Genomic DNA, 24688 nt, shown 5'->3' with positions numbered 1-24688 from the left:
AAAACCACACAATGCTACAGGATAGAACATATATGCAATCTCATCAAAATTGTATTATATTTATACTGACTCAGCAGAATAAAATGAAAAATTTAAGGTTGACATATAGTATGGACGTTTCTCATACTAGATGCTACCACTTGGCTCTAAGACCCAAGGTAAAATTATGTTTATTTAGACAAATAAAATAAAACTACATGCCATACTAATAAAGCATCTTTTTGGTGGGTTTTCAAAACTTTGTCCTGCATATTTAGTAAAATGCCACAATTTATTCTGTAGAAAGCCAAGATGTTCTTCTCCTATATTTGTTTATACTTTTCCAACAGACATGTGCACAACTTGGTGACAGGGAGGAAAAGAAGCAGCAGTCGCACAACCCATGAGTGAGCAACTGCTAAAAATGTTTAATTCTGAGAACAGCCAAAAAAAACTATCATTGGATATGCAAGATATCTTTAGACACTGTATGAGTGTTTGGATTTATAGTGAATACAATGCCCAGAAAAAGTCAATTGCAGAATGTTTTCATAATTGTAGACAAGAAAAAAGAGAAAGAAATCTGAGTACCTAAACAAAACCTAAGGGCAGTTGAAGGGTATTTTTCAAGTCAAAGTTATTTCTTCACAATCATGATATATATTAATTTGTCACATAGAACTGAGTTCTAAAGTGAAGCATTTCTTATATATTTTAAAAATTCTGTTCGTGCAGCTTGCAATGGGACTAATAGATACAAGGGTCAATAGGTGAATAAAAAGCCCTAAATCTTAACAATTACATGTAAGAATACAGCTTCAATATTACACTTGTTATTTTCACTTATAAATTGAACAGGGAATTTTAATTGAGTCTGTGTTAATAAAGTAGAGGAGTTCTGTACCTATTCTGTCTTGTGTTACTTTAGATGGTAGTGAAACAATAGCCATGCACATTCTGCAATTGGTTTCAGGCTTTAAAAAACAAGCACTGCTTCACTGATGGGTTTGAAAAGAAAAAGAGTAACAATGAAGAAGCAAACCACAAGCACATCTCTGTAATACAGTACCTACAATGGGGGGAGTCAAGTCTATGATTTAAAAACAAACAAACAAACAAAACAAAACAAAATTGGCATAAAAACTACATATGCATGTGTTTCGCAAGGATAAATACTGTAGTAGTAAAAGTAAATAAAACTAGAAAAACAGATTTATCTTTCTTCCTTATAGGACATTTGATGCTGCCTTTAATTTTATGCAGACTTCAATTAGCTACTGTATACAAAACTGAATATATATACTGTATACACTGTGTCTGTATGTGGATGTATATATATATATATACATAACCTGGCCAGGACTCCTTCTTAAAGGGGGGATCTGAGAACAGAGCATGCACAGGGCATTATCTCTCTCTGAGCACTAGGTGGCAGACCCCCTGTGGTGCAGCAGTGCCTCAGATTCCCACAGGGCTCCATGGAAGTTGGAGTTCAGCGCAGTCCTGTTGGGTTCCATTCATGTGGCCAGGGGGTGCTGCAGGAACTGCAGAGCACTAGTTTGTCTGGCTTCCACTTCATCTGGAAGTGCATCCGGATCATGCTAATAGGCCACCGGAAGTATTCCTGGGTGCAAGATAAAAGAAGCCCACTGCCACTACTCCAGGAGCCAGAGCTGGGAAGAAGAGGGACAAAGCTTGCTGGAGGAGGACTGGTGGCAGAAGGACAGAGAAAGAGAAAAAAAGAAAGAAAGAAGAAACAAAAGTGATGTGTGCTGTATTTGTGCTTGTAACTGTGCTGTGCAGGTGGGAAATGATTGGGAAGTGTTTCCCACAATGAAAATAAAAAAGTGCATTGCTGAACTTGTGTCCTGCATCTGCCTGTGGCGTGTTTGGTTAGCTAAGCACCCCCTGTAGGCCAGCCACTCTATAGTGTGGACACTAGAGGGCACGGTCACCCTTCAAACCCAACTCACAGACACTCAGAACACAAGTAAAAAGCACCAAGAGCTCATTTATTTAATTAAACTCTTCACAATGCTCTCCACCACCACAGCCACCGTAAACAGGCAATAAAGCACACAAATGATTCTTTCTTTCTCTCTCTCTTCCTTCTCTGCTCCTCCCAACAAGCTTTGTCCACCATCCACCCAACTATGGCTCACCCCTGTGAGGATGGTCTGATCCTTAAAATTGTCCAACCCAAAAGTGCTTCTGATCTTCCACCCACGTGATCTGCCAGCACTTCCGGGTCAGTACCAGGTCATGCCCCATGGTTCTTCTACATCACCCCCTGGCGGAACCCACAGTACCTAGCAGGGCTGAGATACAGAACTCCAAGTCCCATGGTGCCCTGTGGGAATCCGGGGCACCACTGCACTCCAGGGAAGCTGCTATCTACCGTTCTAGTGGAAACAATGCCCTATAGAAGCTGCCTTTCCCGATCCTTCCACTTCTTGGGCATCACGGCCAGGCTGGACTGCCGGGTGTCTCTTATGATATGTATATATATGAACACCAGTGCTACATATTGACATATGTTGACATATTGTTGTAAACTGTGTAATAGGAAATGTTAAACCTTTAGATGAAAATTTTATTTGGTGTGTAATTGTAATTGTTTAGGTACACACTTAACTTTTTTTATTGAGGCGTTTGCCTTGTTGCTGGTCTTGGATGCGGCAATATTTTTAAACACCTTAAACAGGCCACATTAATCACAAAAATTAACACATTAACTTTCCCAGGCTTAATATACATATTTACTATATATATTAGGCCTATTATATGTAAAACTTGAGGCATCATACTAATTTTTAGCAGGTAACATCATGAATGTCATACCCATGGTGAAGCTGCTGGAGTATCCTGGGAAAGTCTACATAGGCACAGGGAGAATATATAAACTTTACACAGTGACACCTTCTGGATTTAAATATAGTTCCCTGGAGCTGTGAGGTAGCAATACTAACTACTCAGGCACATTTTTGCCCATTTCTAATAGCTCCACATGCAGGCCAAGAAATTCTTTTACATTGTAATACCATTTTTTCTGGAAACGTTTTATTTAATTAAATATACAGTATTATTATCTAAGATTATAATAACACAATTATATTTTCAAACCCATTGATCCAATTCATACTAACAATTGTGCTGAGCATGTCCCAGCAGCAGTAGGTACATGGCAGGGAACAGTTCTGGACAAGGTGCCAGTACATCCCATCACCCACTCACTCACACAATCACCAAACTCACACTGAGGCCAATTTGTAATCACCAGTTAACCTGCCTTGCAAGTATTTGGAGATGTGAGAGAAAAACTCACATGCTATGGGCTGTGTAAGAAAGGATCCTGACTATTATGAGGAAAAAAAAAATCAATCGCAAAATCAATGTGAGGGTTTAGCACAGGTCAAAAGCAGGAAAACAAGAAAATAGCCAGAACATCAGAACTTCTAAATGGCAAAATTAAACTCAAAGTTTGAAGGTAAGGCAAGGGTTCAAAACCGAAACACACCAAGCACATACTATTTTTTTTTAAATAAATCAATAAATACTTTTACAGTTTTTTGATCCACCATGGGATGGCTGCTAATGCAAAAGGCTATAATTACGTCATGTTTCACAGTTAATTGGTCATATGACAACAAAAGGTTCCAAAATGGTGACCAAAGAAGATGTTGAATATTTTAAAATTAAAATTAGTTCAAAACAAAAAAATTAGAAAAAAAATTTCAAAATTCTTTTTACAAAAAATTACAATGAACCAAATTATAACATCCAAACAAGTAGGATGTATAAACTCCACACAGATAACAGCTAGGCACATGATTCAAACCCAGGATGCCAGATCAATGAGAAAACAAGGGTAACTACTATACCACCCCCACAGTTCATGAGTCAAAATAAGAGAGGAGGAAGTCCAGAGTTTTTTTGATCCCTGTTACATTTGGTCTACTCGTCCAAATGTTTTATGCAGGCAGTGGTGCATTCATGGGCCTAAATATACAGAACATAAGTTATTAAAGGGTCCCACCCTCTAGTTTTAAACCTTCTGTTTGTTATCTTGAACAGAGTAAAGCTAAGCCAAATAATTCACAATTAGATTAATCAAATAGAAGTATCATAAACAAAGTAACTTCCTCATGATAAAAATCAGCCGAATGAGTTGAAAACAAAATGTTATAATGTTGTAGATCACCTCCACAATGTGCAGTCATTGTCAAAAAAAGGCAAAGGTACAAGGAAACGTCTAATGAAAAAATATATCAAAGCCATCCTTTCGAAGAGCTACTTATGCATATGTCATATTTGATAAAGGGCCCAACATTTTAAAGACTTTTTTTTGCCCCCTTACCTTCTAAAAGAGATGGGTCATAGCCATTGCTGTTTGGCTTGTCTAGAGCAGGATAGGTGTTGAACAAGTTTGCAACAAATGCCATGTTCAGTTTTGGATTGCCACCCACGACATCTGCAGGTGTAACAAACTGCCTGCAGTCTAGCTTAGCAGCTTGCTGCAGCATGTATTCTGCACGCTGCAAGTCATTCTTCTCCTAAATAGAAAAAAATTGTCATCAGCTTTAACAGGAACAATCATGCTGTTTTATAAATTATTTCTATAGTAGTGTAACATTGCTTCTTTTTTGTATTTCCATATTTATATGTAAATATTAAGCACTGTATCAAGCACTAGGAAACCCAGATTTGCAGACTAGACTTGCAAAAATTACATAAAAATGACAAATTGATGGAAAAATTAAAGCATTGTGCCAGCTGGCTTGGAACATACATTAAATCCAGACATATCAATGTCAATCTTCAGTTCATCGTCTCGTGTCCCCTTTGGTGCAATCTGATTTAAAAGGTGGTAATAGGCTTTTGAATCCTAAAACAGAAAAAAATATAGGCATAAAATGAACTAGTGACTTTACCTGCCTGTGCTCTAGTTGAAAAAAAGAAATGTAATCAACTGTATCTCTCAGATGCTGAAAGTCACCTTTGTATAAACTAGGGTTTCACCCCACGTAAAAATGTGATGCTGAAATCCTTAGTGGATAAAATATCTGCCAGCAAAAGAAGGCATAGCAACTTTGTTACTGGAATCACTTTAAAGGTTTCATTGAGAAAAATGGTGTAGGATTTAGACCAAACCAACAGCTGGTAAATCCACAATCTTCAAACCTCATTGGCAACTCAGACAGTTTAACAGGATTATAGAAGAAGATTAATTTAAGAGTAAGTTATCTCCCCAGATAATTGATTTGCATTGTATTAGGCTCAGTAATAAAAGATTTAACAAAGGGAATAAGGGGCTCATCTCCTGGATTTGAGGATAAGCAGCGTAAAACCCTAGTCTAATGACTGACAACAGGCTAGCAAAAAAATGTAGGGAATCGATGGAAACCACTAAAAGTAAAACTACCATCATCAGTATATCTTATAGTCCTTACATTCACCCAATTTTGTTTTTTTGTGGCAGAGACCATCTTGATTATATAATGCCCCAGCTGGTCCCACATTGTGGCTTTATGTTCAATTCAGAATCTGCTACTATTCACTTATAAAGCTCTCATTATGTGTTACAGATTGCATGTATACAATGCAGTCCTCACACAAACCTGCAGGAGATCCTAGAAACTACCTTTCTCACTTTTTAAATGCACTCCTTTCAGAAAACAATGTTTGGAACAATTTAATTGTGTTTGATGATGAGAATCCATTATTCTCCTTATCTGATCTGGACCGAAGATGCATAATTTCCCAAGTGTATTTGAATATTGATCTTTAGTGTCTTTTTACTGAGACATTTAAGTTTTCAGATTTCCTTCCATAAACTGACAGTTTGGCTTTACTTCACCTTTTGCACTCATTGTCAGTATCCTAATAAATGTATAACTCAAATGAATAATAATTGTTTTTTAAAAAATCTACTGTAAAAGATGCTATGCAAAATACTTTTAACTAATATGAAAATAAATAGAGATCATTTGTTTTCTAAATCAGTTATTTTATAAGGCACCTTCTGTGATTAGTGATACATTGCTGTAGAATGTGACAGATGATGCTGTAGGGTGCCCAGAAGGGAATGTACAGTCACTTGGTTTAGGTCAGCAGCACTCTGCCGTTTTTTCTGGGAATTATGCCTCAACAAGACATATAAAGGGTTATTCTTTTGAGAAATGTATTTAAGCATAGCATTTGCCTTCTTCTCCCATGTTGTCAACTGGCCATACTGTTTCAAAGTTGGATCCTACCAAAATGACTTTGATTACATTTTAACCAAAGTTGACAGACTTCTGTACTGCAGTTCATTTAACTAGATACAGTATGTGTTGTTTTGCATGAAAGTGGTGCATAGTAATGTATTTTTCTGATGCTGTTCATTTCTTATGCTGAGAGGTCATCTTCAATGAAAGAATGCAAGTGAGTAAACTGAACTGAATTTAACACTAAAACTTAAAGCATATAAAATTACCAACACTTTAGTCAGAATAACTTGATGTTTGTTATGTAGTAGAGCCTAGCATTGTGTAGAGGCATTAATACCAATCATTTTTATGTACACTAGTGTGGGGACCTGAATCTTAAAACTCTAAGCCTACTGGTAAATTGTGCTTTACTGTATTGTGGTACTGTAACTCCTGCTGTGTACCATACTATGATGTGCCTGAGACCCCCCAGTTTAGAACAGGACACCTTTTACCTTAGGGGCTTCTCACTTGATTTTCAGTAAGAAATCAGTAAAACTTAACCAAATGTATGCTTGGTTATTTTGCTTCATGATATGCCTATCCTTATTTTGTTACCTTTGTTTTATTGATAACAGAATCAAAATGTTTTTTTCATATCATGTTGTAAAAAATGTATCACCTCTTCCTAAGTGTGTCATGTACTGTTCATGAGATCCTCTAAGTGGATGTGGACATGTGAAGTTTATAAAAGTGTTTAGCTATGCACAATAGGATATGCCATATAGTAATTGAGATTGCCCAGGAGTGAAATGCACAGATGCTTGGTCTTTAGGCCAACCAGATTATGACTGTGCTTGTGCCAAAAAACTATAGATCCTTTGCAGGTTTATTTCTTCCTTCCCCTATAGTGGAAACTGTATGTATCTTTGATAAACATTTCTTATGTCAGTTAAATTTCTCAGTTTCTCACATATTCCTAAATATTACTTAATAGACTAGACTGACATTACTTTGAGTGTAACTGAAACAAGTATATAGCTCTTTTTATTAGTCTTTTACTACATGTTTAAATAAAAAATTATTGTACTGTATAAAACGTGTAAATCTGTTTAAATACTGTGAGTCTGTCTTCCAAGAAAGAAATTAAAGTGAATCTTTTACTGTATGTTCATTGCCATTCAATTTTCTTAGGGGATCCTGCTGAAAACCTTCTTTTGAGTCATCATACTCAAAGCACAGCTGCTCTCCAATCTTCTATGTCTTTTTTGTTTTGTCAATTTATCTTTCTGGTTTTTCTCTTGTTTGATGCATGTACATGTAAGTTTGATATTAAACAAAAGTAGACATATGTGTTTGAATTATAATACGACTGTCTGAGTTTGAGTTTCAGCAAGGTAAAAATAGAGTGTTGTTGAACTTAAAAAAAAAAGCTTTTAGTGGCCGTGACCCTGCTTTGATGCACTTGCCAACACTTGCTAATAGTTCTGTCTCCTTCATAAGAGAGAATTCCAGTTTTAATGTTTCTGTCTGTGATTAGCAATGTACACCATTTTATACAAGGAAGAATAAAGGTGCACATAAATAAAACTTATTATTATTAATAAAACTGAATTTAAGTATTACATCTAGAAGACTGAAGTTGCGATTTATTGCATGTATATTTCTATTTAATATTCACTATACTATTTGTTTTTATAGGCTTTAGCAACATCTTATTTTATGGAAATGCTGTAGAAATATATTTGGTTGGTGTTTTTTTTTTTACTTTAATCTATGTACCAGTTCAAATGAATAGTTCACCTTGATATCATCACTGAAATTTCTAATTTTCTCCCAGCCGGCATTGCTCAGGTGATAATTGACCCAGCGCAGTAATAGATCCTCTGGTGAGAGTTTCATCAACTGTTCTAGGTCTTCTCCCTCCTCCAACAAAGAAATAAGTGCTGAAAGAAAAATATAAGTGAAATGTCTTTGTTATTGGAAACTACAGAAAGAAAGATCCATCCATCAATTTTAAACCCAATTTAGGATTGTGGGGTCAAGAATCTATCTTTCTATTATAAAAGAAAATCCTGAGATGAGACTTTCTCTAAGATAATTTCAGCTCCCATGAGAGATCATTTCCGGTCCCGTGAGATGAGACTTGTTTGCCAAGAGGTTTTGACAAACATTTACAACCACGTCCACGGTCCACTCACTTCTCAATTATGTGAATGCTATTGTTAGACACAGTTCCTGTGCTCTCAGCTTCAACTGGGGGTGGAAATAAAAGACAAAGAGTAGAAGACAAAGTAGAACGTAATAAGAGGTTCAAAAATGTCGCAATACACATGCAGAGCAGGTTAGAGATTATGAAAGCACTAAAATTCAAAAGTCTTAAAAATCTGATAGTAAAGATCGCATTAGCGCTAACAAATGGAAATTACTACTATGTAAAATAACGGAATATCGAAAATCCTGAGACAAGACTTTTTTGGTGCTAATTTCAACTCCCACGAGAAATAATTTCAGGTCCCACAAGACGAGACTTTTTGCCAAGAGATTTTGACAAACATTTACAACCATGCTTACGGTCCACTCAATTCTTATTCATGTGAAATAACGAAATAGCGAAAAGAGATCAATATATGGGCATAGGTGATATGACAGAAGTATGTAGATAGTGTTCGGCTTTAAACTTTAAGTCAAAGACTTGTAGATTATCTAATTCGTGTTGCCATCAGGGAAAAGTAGTGTTTCTTCCCAATGAAGAGGCGTATCTGCAAGAATTAAAAGATTTGTTGTTTGATGAAAGTGAAATCCGCATACACAAGTGGCAGAGTGCATGTGAATGTTATGGAACCATGATTTTCTTATGTGCTTAAAACACATTCTTTAAGTTGTTTGGTGTATTTGCGTTGCAGCTACCAATTCAACAACATTGCCAGTAATTGCATCACTGTCTAGTTTTTGGCCTGTTGCATTTAAGAGTTAAACATTTATATATTTGTTACCCAGACGTGCACAATATTGTTACATATATATTATTATTAGCCTTTATTTAGAACGTGTCACAAACCAAAGTGATTTACAAAATTCAATATACATACAGTATGGTGCATTTAAATGTTTGGCAAGCAAGTTACCAGAAAACAGAAAATAACAATTTATAGAAGAGAACACAAAATCATGCTATTATTTTTTTCCAGGATTAAATGATGAATTAGCTATATAACAATAGTACAACTAGTTAACAGTTAATAGGATATGTCTAAATGGAGACATCAAGGAGTGCAAAGGGCTAGAATGCTTAAGCTGATGTGTTAAAGAAGGATTTCTTCAAATAACACCTGACCACCCTAAACCGACCATTGTATTGTACAGTAGTTACAATATCTAAAAAAGCATGAAACGGATATATATAAAAATTTTCTGTTGCACTTAGACAGTCTTATCTATAACCCATTCTTTGACTATTATACTATTTCATTTAGTAAATGAAAGCAACCAGGCAACCAGATATTCATGCTGAATATTATCTCCCATTTCATCCACCTTTAGTGGTAATATACTTGCAAAATCATTGCAAATAATGCCTTACAGAGTTTTCTAATTATTGTGTACTTACAGTACAGTATATATCCTTACAGACAGTTATCAACCAGGCCACAAGAATCCTTTCTATTATCATGATTGCACTTATTTAAGACATAGCCTACTTATATAACATTAACAAAGAGTTTGAAGTGCAATGTTGTAGGAAGCTGTGCTGCCCCTTCAAAGTACCCATGGACACCAGGTTTCATTCTAGCCGCATGTGGCAAACATAAGTTTGCTTGTGCCTGCCCAGATGTAATTTCACTTTGTTCTAACCACTGCAAATTATTCAGTTTAAGCTTTGTTTGTGTATCTTTTGATGGTGCTTCTGATGACTTCTACTGCCTCTTTTTATCACTTTTGCCACTTAAATTGGTTAGTGCTATAAAAATGTATGTCTGGATAGATTCTAGTTACAGATTAAAAAAAAAATATGTGTATGACTTTATTTGTTGCCAGTAAGACACTACTACATGATTTTTAGAATGAATAAAAAAGCATCTTTTACCATTGAAAACGTAAAATGAATACAACTTTCAAATTCCTAATCAGTTACTAGTATAAAACCATAACAGAAAACCATGAAACATTCACTTATATGAGGTTTTGCTCAATAACCAGGTGTGACAACGTGCTGCATATTGATTATAAAATGCAAAAAAGATTTTCACTGTACTCCTAATCTGAGATCTTGAGTTGGTTTGTCATATGGGGGGTGTGGCAATGCGCTGTATCAGCGCATGCGCCTAACCTTTCTCTCTCTATACATGTGACAATAATGAGCCTATAAAACTTATAAACCTATATGATGCCAAATTTTAAGTCACACATTTCTACATTATAAAATAAGCTGAACATTTACATAAATAAGAATACATTTTTACTTATTTAAATATGCAGTAATTTGCTAATAAAAAGAGCATTATGTAAACTTTGTAATGTTAAAAGATGGGTTTTGATGTTTGTTTATGTGAAAGAACCAAAAAAACAAAGGTAGCTTAAGTCTATTAAGATATCATTATGAAGAAACAACATAAATAAGAATAATCCTTGCTAAATGTTCTAACTAATCAATCATTTTTTTATAGTACAATCAACATCATGTGCTCTTACAAGACACTTTACATAGACAAGAAAATTATTATATACAGTCATGTTTACAAATGAAACCCTATAATAAAATTTAAAAGCAGCTTTTTAAAAAAAAATATAACTTTTTCCTGTAGTTTTTATTTAATTTAATTTATTGCTGCTAAAATGTCAGAGAAAATAAGCACTAACAGACAACAATGGACAACAAACGTGAAACTGTCCAAGAGCAAAGTGCATTGAGATTATAATGAAAAGAAATATTACTAACATAGCAAAAGAATAGTTCTGGATTTTGCATTTTCCTTGGAGGAACTAGGGCTCCATTGGAGTTATTTGGAAAAATCCAAACCAAGAATAAGAATACAAAGAAAAATTGTGGTGTTAGTGAAAAAGAGATATAAGAAAACAAGAGGAATAAAACTGACATTTTTTCTGGGAGTGATAAAAATGACTACAATAACCACATTTCTCCCAAACAATTTACTTAATATACCTTCATTTCTGGAGATTTCAATATCTGCAAATAAGCCAGCCTTGATGATTTGCCACAAAAGTCCAAGCACCAAGTGAGGGCTCCCTTGTCTTAGATCTTGTGGTCCAATGTTGACAACTGTGCAGCCTATAGCAGAAGCGGAGTTTAATCCAAGCACTAAATTTTCCTGTAGAAGAAAACAGCACATACTTAGCAGAGAAATACAATATCTTGTGTTTTAATGCTACTTTATTAAATTGGCTTTCAAATTGTGCCCATCATGCTTAAGAATAAACAGTTGTCAAATTTTGTCTGATAAACAATCTTTGGAAAGAAAAAAATACTCAAATATTACAGCGCCAAAACATTAACACGAAGAGAGTGATGATGTGTTGCATTATAATCAGACATTTCACTACACTCAGTACACCTGACAGTATATTTGAATTTAAACTTGTGTTGAAAGACAAACACAGGTAAGACTAGGGCTCTAAATTCATCACAGTATGTTATAAAGACAAAATAATGACCGTATCTAGCTAAATAAATGTTTGACCTTAAAAGCAGAAAATATCTGAAGTGTAACTATTGATTATTTAAAATTAATTTGTAGTAAATTTTTAACCTATACAAGTGTAATATTGTAACTGCTAAAAACAATAAAACATCACTTAGTTCTTTAATTATTGCACAATTAACAGAAAGGCTGATTTGTGTTTTCTATTAAAGGAAATAATGTTATATATTTTAAATACAATTTTGTTGATTGAGTGAGGGAGTGTTGACATGCAAGAAAGTGTTTCTCTGTGCTCTGTATATGTGATGTTACTACTAATACTACTACTAAATGCTGATCTCATAGTATTTTAATACACTGTACTTACTGTTATTGTAAATGGGGTGAGCTTCTTTGTATTAATAACCCGCTCATCAATTGTGTCTGGCTGTGAAAAATTGATCAGTTTGCTAAAAGAAAAAAACACAAAATTCCTTAATTATTAATCAAATATTTACTCTGCCTGAGCTGCCCACAAGTGATCCCTTATCACTTATGTGGGCAAATTAGTATTAATATGAAACAGTATGCTGTACTGTATTTTGGACCTAGTAGCATTTTAAAGTGCTTCCCAGACAATGTTATTTTAAAATATTGTTACTTACTAAACAATACACTAAAATGTACAGGAAGCTGTTAAATTAATCATAAAGGAAAGATTAACAGCATTGAACGAGGGAAGAGAAGTAAGAATAATGTTATAAAAAAGGTAGAGATACTTTACTCATTTTTATATGGAATTGCTAGAAGGTCTCATATGTTTTTGTGGTCTCTGTATACCATATGAGTCAGCCTGGCCACTGCAGTTGTATGGATTTTTAAGGATAATATGGTTTCTTCTCCAATGTCCAAAACATGTAGGTTAGTTCTACTAGCAGCTCTGAACTAGCTCTGTGTGAGTAAGAGGGGGTGCTCTACAATAGACTGACATCCTCATCAGGAACTGTTTTTTTGCCTTGTGCCCAAAACTACTATGATAGGATCTGGCTCCCTAATGCTCCACAGTAAAACAAGGACTGAAAATCAATTAAATAACTGAAAATGTAGGCGTGTTTAGCATAAAAATCTGTAAATATTTTGTATAAGTAAAATGTTTTGGCTAATTCATCCATCCATCCATAAAATAAACATTGCACTGCATTAGTGTATGAAATGGCACACTACATATTATTTACTTAATTGATGCCCAAAAGTAATTACTCTGTAGGTACTGAAGTGAGACAGGGAGAGACAGAGCAAGAGAGAAAGAGGTCATGGAGCAAATGTCTGAATATCAGGAGAGCTTCCAAATGCTGATGTGGGCCTTTCTCTTGTTGTATGACACTCCTCTGACTGTATTGTTTTGCCAACTAACTAACATGTTACACTATCTTTAAAGATTAAAAAAAAATTATGTCAAAGAAATTTGTGGAAATCTGCAAAGTATAAGCTGGGTCATTATACATGTGACATTTTATGTTATTGGTGTGTCACAGTTGCATCAAAGTAGTAACAGGACTAAAGCTTTAGGTATCACTGTAACACATTTTTTATTTATGTGAAAAAAGTAAAATCCACACTTTGGTGTACATATCACATTCTACAGGCAGAGCCGTGTTTGATTCATCTATGGCATTTCAGGATAATTGGCTGCATTTATTTTTCCACTCTGATTTTATTATAAGTGTGGGAATAATGATATGCATATGATATGGAGTTTGTTATGACAAAATTAAATTGCATAAGGACATGTAGATGAATCTAACTATAGCTATCAACATATTGCATAAAGATGCAGCTACAGACAGTCACAAGTGGGCCTCTGTAGAGATGCAATAGTGCAAACAGGGTGAGTTGAGTGTGACCAGCTCCACAGAGTAACTTCTAGTGTGAGCGTGGCCAGCTGCTTAAACAGAAACTATGAAATTCACTGTTTCTTTGATGTAAACTAAATATACCCAAAAGAATATGAAAATGATAATTTTAGTAAGGGGCGGCACGGTGGCGCAGTGGTAGCGCTGCTGCCTCGCAGTTAGGAGACCCGGGTTCGGGTTCGGATGGGTTTCCTCCGGGCGCTCCGGTTTCCTCCCACAATCCAAAGACATGCAGGTTAGGTGGATTGGCGATTCTAAATTGTGCTGGGTGTGTGGGTGTGTTTGTGTGTGTCCTGTGTTGGGTTGGCACCCTGCCCAGGATTGGTTCCTGCCTTGTGCCCTGTGTTGGGTGGGATTGGTTCCAGCAGACCCCCGTGACCCTGTATTCGGATTCAGCGGGTTAGAAAATGGATGGATGGATAATTTTAGTAAACTAAAATGTAGCAGACCATCAAAAGAAACACTTGCAGAAACATAACATCCTTTAAGCAACACTTCAAAAAATGCTTCTGCCACATTACTCTCATGACTAAGGTCTCACAAAGTTCTATTCTCAGCCTTCTATAGCCAGGTTGGCACTTTAGCCATGATGGATTTAATGTATCCAGTTTTTCAAAAACCTATACTAAGAAAACAGGGGAATATCAGGTGACTTTTGTCTGCACGTTTTTAATATTTGGAATAGCAAGATAATGGAAGAAGGCATTAATTGTCTCATTGAAGAAGGGCTTCACTTAATGATTTATTATGTAGTCAGGAATTTGCCTCTATTAAATAAAACAGAATGAAAATCCTTAGCTATCAAAAATAAACACTTCCTTCCCACATCCCCTCATACACATGTGCACTACCTCATCAAAACAAACATAGTCATTCAACATACCATAGTAAGATTCCATCACGAACAGATTTAAAAAGACTTCCATTGTTTGGATCCATAGGCAATAAATGTGTGCAGTCAGGATCATTTGAAAGGCTTTTATTAATCCAGTTTGAGAAAGCAACGGTTTCTTCGTCTAAAATAAAAAGTCACTGATTAAGTACTGAAAGACAGCTAAGTGCATTATAACACTAAAGAATAGAACTGTTAGCCATACCAAATCTTAAAGAAAAGAATTGCCAATAAGAATGAGCTGTAAAGATCTAAATCAGTGGTTGTGATTATTTTTGTTAGGAGGGCAGTAGAGAATTATCCCAGTAGAGGAAATTATAGGCTAATAAATTTTATTGATATGAAGATATATCTTCAGCCCTGCATCTAGCTACAACAGTAACATGTGAAGTCTTTAACTTGTTCTGCCTCATGCTAAATATCACAGTGAGGGCAAATTACCATTACCTCTGTGAATGTTTGCTAATATACAAGTGTCAGCTTTTGCAGTTATTTTAATAACATCATTAATAAAAAATATGAAAACTAATTTGACTCAATAACACAAAATATTTGACACATTTTACATATATTATTTACTAGTTGTCTGGGTGGAAGGTGAGGTGGTAGTGTCCTAAAGCCTTGTATTCAGTTAGAGACAATGCAGAACCATTTGCTCTAAAAACTTTCTCATTTATTTTATAGACTCACCTACATACCTGAGTATGAGTGCTGTGTTCCCTCACTGGATATCTGAGATGTTCCTCCTAGTGCTGTTAAACCCTTTGGCTTGTTAATGGCCTTCCGAAAGGTCTTGCTTACGTCTTTGCTTTTGAGTTCTTGATAAAGCTAATGAAAAGGAAGTATAATACAACATGAAAACAACAGAGGCAATTTTTAAATTGTATTAATTTTATCAATCACATTATAATGACTGCGGTGGGCTGGCACCTTGCCCAGGATTTGTTCCTGCCTTGCACCCAGTGCTGGCTGGGGTTGGCTCCAGCAGACCCCCGTGACCCTGTGTTAGGATATAGCAGGTTGGACAATGACTGACTGACATTATAATGAATGAAACACCAAACAGTCAGTTCTCTCAAAAGTGTTTTCTATACAATTTCACATCTTTTAAGTATCTTGCACAAGTTATTTGAGGAGTTTCACATTCCCTACTACTTACCATTTATTGTTTGCCAAAATATGACGCATCCTTTATTAATTAATTTTCAAATCTATTATCTATAATAATAACAGCTTATGATAGATTTGTAATACTGAGTGATTTTACTGGCCTATTCAAATGGCGGCCCGCTTGCCACATGTAGCCCAGAAGCAACCTCCGAGTGTCCCACTGGCCCAGCCCATGGTCCCATCAGAAATACAGAGAAAAAGTGAGAAAAACATACAGTATTTTGCAAGCCTTCAGAAATTCCTACATAAGTTCCTACAGTAGTACAGACCATGAATGCTATACTCTGCATAGCCTAGCAACATTTAACCTATAATGAAGTGTATTATGGGTGGCATGGTGGCGCAGTTGGTAGCGCTGCTGCCTCGCAATTAAGTGACCCGGGTTCGCTTCCCGGGTCCTCTCTGCGTGGAGTTGCATATTCTCCCCGTGTCTGTGTGGGTTCCCTCCGGGTACTCCAGTTTGCTCCCACAGTCCACAGACATGCAGGTTAGGTGCATTGGCAATTCTAAATTGTCCCTAATGTGTGCTTGGTGTGTGTGTGTGCGTGTGCCCTGTGGTGAGCTGGCACCCTGCCTGGGGTTTGTTTCCTGCCTTGCGCCCTGTGTTGGCTGGGAAAGGCTCCAGCAGACCCCCGTGACCCTATAGTTGGGATGTAGCAAGGTTGGATAATGGATGGATGGATGAAGTGTATTGTTGTGTGTCTGGAAATGGTGGTAGCGGTCTATGATGAGTGATTTTTTTTGTGACAGTACCTCAGCCATAGCAGCTGGTTGTGACATCGACCACATATTAACTAACTAGCAAAATACCTGCGCTTCGCAGCGGAGAAGTAGTGTGTTAAAGAAGCAATGAAAAAGAAAAGGAAACATTTTGAAAATAACGTAACATGATTGTCAATGTAATTGTTTTGTCACTGTTGTGAGTGATGAGTGTTGCTGTCATATATATATATACTAGCAGAATACCAAGGCCGAGCGAGAAGTAGTGTTTTAAAGAAGGTACGAAAAAGAAAAGGAAAAATTTTAAAAATAACGTAACATGATTGTTAATGTAATTGTTTTGTCATTGATATGAGTGTTGTTCTCATATCTATCTATCTATCTATCTATGTTGTTCTCATATCTATCTATCTATATATATATCTCTATCTATCTATCTATATATATATTATATATATATATATCTATATCTATATATATATATATATATATATATATATATATATAGCAAAATACCCGCGCTTGGCAGTGGAGAAGTAGTGTGTTAAAGAAGGAAAGAGAAAGAAAAGGAAACATTTTGAAAATAACGTAACATGATTGTCAATGTAATTGTTTAGTCACTGTTATGAGTGTCGCTGTGATATATATATATATATATATAGCAAAATACCAGCCATGCGATGTCAAGTGTTAAAGAAGTTATGAAAAAGAAAAGGAAACATTTTAAAAATAATGTAACATGATTGTCAAAGTAATTGTTTTGTGTATTAAGTTGTTTTCGGTAGCTGCATCAGAAAATGTACCACGACGTCTGACACGCATCCTTTTTACTGTTTTCTCACAGCTTGGATTGCTGCTCTCATATATATATATACACACACACATACATACATACATATATATATAATATACATATATATATATATATACACATACATATCTTCATATCTACATATCTATATACATATCTACACACACAAATTATATATATGTATGTATGTATGTATGTATGTATGTGTGTGTGTGTGTGTGTGTGTGTGTGTATATATATAATCTAGATAGGGGTGTGTATATATATATATATATATATATATATTGTCAGGGATGCCAGGGGCCATGACCCGGCCGGGACGCCAGGAGGGACCGGAAGAGGGTCAGAGCCCTGCCTGGATCACGTGGGGTTTGCCTTCCGGGTTGCTTTGGGGCCACGGGTCAAGGGCATGGAAGCCCTTCCCTGTAGGGGCCCGTGGTCACCGCCAGGAGGCGCCCCAATGCCTTGGGGACTTGTTTCCCCAGCACTCCCGCCACACCAGGAAGTGCTGGGGAAGACTTTGGAGGATACCCGAGAGCTGCCGGAGAACAGCCGGCACTTCCGCCACGCTGGGGCGTGGCTAGAGGAGGAATGCCGGGAACACCTGGGGCTCATCCGGTCCTGTATAAAGGGGCCGTCTCCTTCATTCAAGCTGGAGTCGGGTGGAAGTAGGACGGCAAGAGGAGTGTGGAGGCGTCCAAGAAAGGCATTGTGGCCAGGATTTGGAGGACTATTTGGGGTTTGTGCACGGACTGGGTCTTTGTGACCATTATTTGGGGGTCTTGGTGACCTTAGTACTGTAAATATTCTGTATAATAAACGTGTGGTGGTTTGAAAACAAGATGTCCGCCTGTCTGTGCCCGGTGGCGTTCACAATATATATATATATATATATATATATATATATATATATATATATATATATATATATATATATACACATACATATATACACATACATATACTTGTGTGTATGTTTGTATGTGTCTATATGTGTGTGTATAGCTTTGGTCACTGAGTGCAAGGGAAAAATAATGAAATATAGTCTATAAGTTATTAAACAGTAAAACATTAACGTTTTAAGAAGTACAGGTACATTGAGCACTACTGGAGTGGTTATGGTAAACTACATTTTAAAGACTGTGTAACACAACAGGTAAGTAACTAACAGCAGCTAAAATGTATATGGATCATCTCTCGGTAGTAGATCCCTTTTGAAAGGCGCTACACGACGGCTGTGGTATAGAAATTACATTTTCTATGTGAACGCTCAAATTTGTGCCTCTGGTAATGTGCCTTACCGCAATTAAAGAAAATTATTTTTGTGTCCTCTGCAGTGTTAAGAGAGAAAGGCTTTGGTTTGGGATAAAAGGAAAAAGGTGTAAAGAAAGGAAAGTTGCCTTTTTCTTTTATATAGTATAGAGAGATGTGTTCGCTGACGCTATGATCGCCTTTTGGGACAGTCGCGTGGGTCTTGTGTAGACTGGTGAGACGTCCCGCCATTAATCGGCTGTGATGGCACTGTCAGTCCTCCACTCGTGCGTGTGTTCATAATCCGAGCTGAGGACCTGATAATCGTATACGTGCAAAGAAAGTGTGAATCGCCTTAATATTATTTTGCCGTGGTGTAGAAAAGGGGTCCGTGTTTGCACTTGTCTGGGCTATAGCTCAGGGGAGGATGAAAAAATTAAAAGTGCTCACTTTGACTTAAGGCAGAAGCGCAGTCAGCGTCTCAAAGGCGGCACAGCTATGCACGCGCTGGCTGCTCGACTTTTGCTGGGCAGGAGACCCCTTTTGTACACACGCTCATGATATCAAAAGTCTCAGCGCTCTTTGGAGGTAATTCATATATTATATATATAGCAAAATACCCGCCTACAGCGGAGAAGTAGTGTGTTAAAGAAGTAATGAAAAGAAAAGGAAACATTTTAATAATAACGTAACATGATTGACATTGTCATGAGTGTTGCTGTCATATATATTCCTGCCTAAATAAGTCACCCTCGCTTTGCTCTTACTTTTTACCGCTCATTTAATCATGGCTAGTGGCGGAAAAATTATAAAATGGAAGGAGGATGGCTTTACCAAAACAATTATTGATGGCGAATCGATTATTCCTAAAGCTTTAATTGGTGATCTGTTTTTCTGTGTTAACCTCATATTTTTCATACTTCTTCTCAAACTAAGGTGGTGCGAGGGTAAAATGAATCGGGATGCTGATCAATGTAATCGTGTACCAGGAAATCATGCATTGACAAAAGCTCCCTTTGCTTGTAATGCAAAGTGTGATTAAATGCATTATTTTTAGCGTTATGGAGCACATGCATCGAAGCTTCTCAGCTGTGCTTGTGCTAAGAAAAGGAAAGATTTTAAAAATAGCGTAACACGATTGTCAATGTGACCTTTTGTAAGTAGTGCCTGGAGGATTCAGTGTGGAGAAACTCTAGAGACAGCGTGTGTATTAACTTGTGGATTTTTCTGTGAGTATTTGGTGGCAGTCTGACAAGTTGCTTCGGAGACGGCGTTAGCCGCTGAGCTCAGCTCAGAGCGAAATGAGGTGGGAGGGGAGATGATGACGTGACTCCCCCACCCGCCTTAACTGTCAATCCCCCACAAACACAGTCTCGGAATTTGCATAAGCACACCCCTTCACCTACAATTTTAACTTAGTTACAAAGTGATCAAAACTCTCTTTATATCCTCGTCCTCTCATTAAACTTGTATCCCGCATTACCTGTGGGCATGTGAAACGCCAGCGTAGCCTGTCTATGAACTTAATTTAAAGTTTAGGTTTACACCTTGCTTTCTTTCGAGGTAGCAGCACTCATGAATATGGTAGTATATGTCACTCGCTCGCTTCTTATTGTTTCGCTGCCTTCTCAATTATATAATGCATGTTTTCTTAAGCGCTTTTGGAGGTCTTCCTGGTTTTCTACGCACTGCGTTGACAGTCAGTTCACGTGATTACGTGGGAGGCGTGATGATGTCACACGAAACTCCGCCCCCTACGTCTTTGCAGCTCTACTCCATTACAGTTAATGGAGAAAAATACCTTCCAGTTATGACCATTAGGCGTAGAATTTTGAAATGAAACCTGTCCAACTTTTGTAAGTAAGCTGTAAGGAATGAGCCTGCCAAATTTCAGCCTTCTACCTACACGGGAAGTTGGAGAATTAGTGATGAGTGAGTGAGTGAGTGAGTGAGTGAGGGCTTTGCCTTTTATTAGTATAGATATATATATATTTACACACACACATAAACATATATATATGCATATCTATACATATACACATAAATATACACACACAGATATATACATACATATATATATCTACATATATACACACAAATACATATATATATATACATACACACACACATATATAAACATATATACATATACATACATATCTACATATATACACACACAGCTATTTCGTATCAGTGCAATACGCTGCTTGTTAAAACGGATGACTCCGCTCTTACGTGCAAGTCTGCGTGGATATTATGAACTATCGATTTGTTCAAGTTCTATTTAAATTTTAAATAGAAGGAATTTTTATTTAGTCGACAGAAATATCTTTGGTAGGAATGGTAAAAACAGACAGGAATATTATTCGTGAATAAATCAACTCAAACCTTAAACAACTTATAATATTTTGCTCTCCATAAAAATATATCCTGTCTAAATTATACAAGTTAGAAATAAAGTAAACGTTAAAAGAACAAACATTCAAATTTCTTTACTCTTATGTAATTTTATATAAAAAATAAACTTAGATTTTAAATATCCCAAAAGATTTTGCTTTCCATAAAAATATATCCTGTCAAAATTATACAAATTCAAATATGAACATGCTGCATAACAAAACCTAGAAATATAAATAAAATGTGTTCCTTTCAGCAATAACAAATCAAATCATTCAGTTGTCTTTGCTCATATGTCATTTTAGAGCTGGACGCCTGGCATCTTTTTTTGGCAACAAGTTCGTTTCTGTTTGGTGTGAGGTTCTGTGTTGTGGAGATTCTCAGGATGGATTGCAGGTGCTCATCCGTGAGGCGACTCCTGTGTGCTGTTTTGTTAGTCTTTATCACTGAGAAGAGCTTCTCACACAGATATGTGGTACCAAACATGCACAAGGTTCGAGCCGCATGTAGACAGACTTTTTTTGTTCTTCAAAGTCACCAAAGGGCCGTGCAAACTCAGTGCGCTCAGTTTATCAGCAAAGTGCGTATTTGTGTGATTGTGCACGGGTAAAAACGTCCGCTGAAGTGTCAGATTCTTATTTAATTCATCTGCTTTCTGTATCTTCTGCATTGCATTCAGGTTACCCTGATGTTTTGTCTCATAGTGCCGTCTTAGATTAAATTCCGTAATTACAGCCACATTAGCTCCACAAATGAGACACACGGGTTCAGTAAACATATACTCAGCCTCCCATCGGTTTTTAAAGGCTCTGTTTTCAGAATCAACTTTTCTCTTCAGCATCGTGTGAGCTAGCTTCGCAATAACTTGCAGCATCATAAGCTACACTTGATTAACGCGTAAGTGTTGGCAAGGCAGCTGAAGCGCTGCATTATGGGATCTGTAGTTTATTGTGTTACCAGCGCTTCATATACCCGGGCCATTAATAACAATAATACAGTATATAAAATGATCTCGGGCGGATATAATTACACACTGGGCGGATGTGGCCCGGCCCTTGAGTTTGACACATATGGACTAAATAGAACTTGAAAAGATATATTTTTCAAATGTGATCGCGCAATTCAGATAGAGTTGACGCGCAGTACAGCCTGCATGCCTCAATAAGTCATCCTCCCCTCGCTCTTACTTTTTTACCGTTCATCTAATGAATACACTGAGTATGGCTTTACCAAAACAATCATTGATGGCGAATAAAGTATCCATTATTCGAGTATGTAGATCGGGATATATATATACATATATATATACCCGCGTATCGCAGCGGAGAAGTAGAGTGTTAAAAAAGCTAGAAAAGAAAAGGGAACATTTTAAAAATAACGTAACATGACTGTCAATATACAGTATTTGTTTTGTAAGTGTTACTGAGTGTTGCTGTCATCAAGGATTTGATTATCATTATTTCTTTCAATCAGGTTCGTATTTGTAGGATGTGTTGTGTTCAAGTTACATTCCGGGTTTGTCAATCGTTGTAAAGATGACAGGTTTCATTCATCGATTCGTTTCTTACTGCATCAATAAACAGCTCGTCTTCTTCTTTATCTGAGACCTGACACACTGCATGCACGGGTTTTTTTTACACTGTCTTCCTTTAGCGGGACATTGACTTTTTCCAACGTGTGCTTTGTTTCCGCAGTAGTTGGATTTATGAATATGCTTGTATGTATCAGACGCTTCATATTTTTTGCTGCCTTTTCAATTGTGTAATTCTGTTTTGTTCAGCTCTTTGGAACTGTTGCTTTTTATCTGTGCACTGCGTCAGTTCACGTGAGCCACTCGGTGTACATACATCGAAGGTTCCCAGCTGTGCTGGTGCCATCTCGTGCTATGTCCATGGCTGTATTTAATGTTACCTTAGTCCTGGCACTTAAAACTTTCTCTCGCAGTTTCGCTGAGTTTGTGCCAAACACCACCCTGACCATCTCATCTTCCTCTGCATAAGCACAGTCCTTCACCCATGAATATTTAGCGGCAGTGTTTCTATTGGATTGCAGCTGACAGATGGCCTTAGATGGGCAGGCACTAAATTACATGGGAAGCGTAACTCCGCCTCCCACGGGCATCGAGCAGAAGTCTATTATATTATATGGATGAAAAAATAGGTTCCAGTTATGACCATTACGCGTAGAATTTCAAAATGAAACCTGCCCAACTTTTGTAAGTAAGCTGTAAGGAATGAGCCTGCCAAATTTCAGCTTTCTACCTACACGGGAAGTTGGACAATTAGTGATGAGTCAGTGAGTCAGTTAGTGAGTGAGTGAGTGAGTGAGTGAGTCAGTTAGGGCTTTGCCTTTTATTAGTATAGATATACACATCTACATATATATACATATATATACAAATATCAACATATATATATATATACACATACATATACATACATACACACACATATATACAGCAGCGGAGAATTAGTGTGTTAAAGAAGTAATGAAAAAGAAAAGAAAACATCTTGAAAATAACGTACAATGATTGTCAATGCAATTGTTTTCTCACTGTTATGAGTGTTGCTGTCATATATATATATATATATATATATATGTACTTACTGTTGGTGTGTGTGTATGTATATATATATATATATATACACACACACATACATACAGTGGTGTGAAAAACTATTTGCCCCCTTCCTGATTTCTTATTCTTTTGCATGTTTGGGTGGATTTGCTGGTGTGTATTGGGTCATTGTCCTGTTGCAGCACCCAAGATCGCTTTAGCTTGAGTTGACGAACAGATGGCCGGACATTCTCCTTCAGGATTTTTTGGTAGACAGTAGAATTCATGGTTCCATCTATCACAGCAAGCCTTCCAGGTCCTGAAGCAGCAAAACAACCCCAGACCATCACAATACCACCACCATATTTTACTGTTGGTATGATGTTCTTTTTCTGAAATGCTGTGTTCCTTTTACGCCAGATGTAACGGGACATTTGCCTTCCAGAAAGTTCAACTTTTGTCTCATCAGTCCACAAGGTATTTTCCCAAAAGTCTTGACAATCATTGAGATGTTTCTTAGCAAAATTGAGACGAGCCCTAATGTTCTTTTTGCTTAACAGTGGTTTGCGTCTTGGAAATCTGCCATGCAGGCCGTTTTTGCCCAGTCTCTTTCTTATGGTGGAGTCATGAACACTGACCTTAATTGAGGCATGTGAGGCCTGCAGTTCTTTAGACTTTGTCCTGGGGTCTTTTGTGACCTCTCGGGTGAGTCGTCTCTGCGCTCCTGGGGTAATTTTGGTCGGCCGGCCACTCCTGGGAAGGTTCACCACTGTTCCATGTTTTTGCCATTTGTGGATAATGGCTCTCACTGTGGTTCGCTGGAGTCCCAAAGCTTTAGAAATGGCTGTATAACCTTTACCAGACTGATAGATCTCAATTACTTCTGTTCTCATTTGTTCCTGAATTTCTTTGGATCTTGGGATGATGTCTAGCTTTTGAGGTGCTTTTGGTCTACTTCTCTGTGTCAGGCAGCTCCTGTTTAAGTGATTTCTTGATTGAAACAGGTGTGGCAGTAATCAGGCCTGGGGTGGCTACGGAAATTGAACTCAGGTGTGATACACCACAGTTAGGTTATTTTTTTAACAAGGGGGCAATTACTTTTTCACACAGGGCCATGTAGGTTTCGATTTTTTTTCTCCCTAAATAATAAAAATCATCATTTAAAAACTGC

At 36.9% G+C, this 24688-nt stretch overlaps 1 protein-coding gene and 1 long non-coding RNA gene across 5 annotated transcripts in view; one reads left to right on the top strand and one right to left on the bottom strand.

Annotated features, from left to right (window-relative positions):
- The window catches only part of LOC120533517 (plastin-1-like), a 114124-nt gene that overhangs the window by 13704 nt on the left and 75732 nt on the right, over window positions 1-24688 (bottom strand). For all 3 annotated transcript variants that reach the window (XM_039760438.1, XM_039760456.1, XM_039760447.1), the window contains 7 exons: window positions 15310-15439; window positions 14603-14735; window positions 12195-12276; window positions 11332-11497; window positions 7971-8113; window positions 4769-4864; window positions 4337-4532 (listed from right to left, as the gene is read on the bottom strand). In XM_039760438.1, coding sequence (XP_039616372.1) covers window positions 4337-4532; window positions 4769-4864; window positions 7971-8113; window positions 11332-11497; window positions 12195-12276; window positions 14603-14735; window positions 15310-15439 — 946 coding nt within the window. The remainder of the gene's footprint in view (window positions 1-4336; window positions 4533-4768; window positions 4865-7970; window positions 8114-11331; window positions 11498-12194; window positions 12277-14602; window positions 14736-15309; window positions 15440-24688) is intronic.
- Window positions 1-24688, top strand: part of LOC120533530 — a 124977-nt gene that overhangs the window by 29748 nt on the left and 70541 nt on the right. The gene's annotated exons all lie outside the window — the stretch shown is intronic.

The sequence above is a fragment of the Polypterus senegalus genome, chromosome 1 (assembly GCF_016835505.1).
Source record: "Polypterus senegalus isolate Bchr_013 chromosome 1, ASM1683550v1, whole genome shotgun sequence".
NCBI lineage: Eukaryota > Metazoa > Chordata > Cladistia > Polypteriformes > Polypteridae > Polypterus > Polypterus senegalus.
This window is presented reverse-complemented; position numbering and strand designations above follow the sequence as displayed.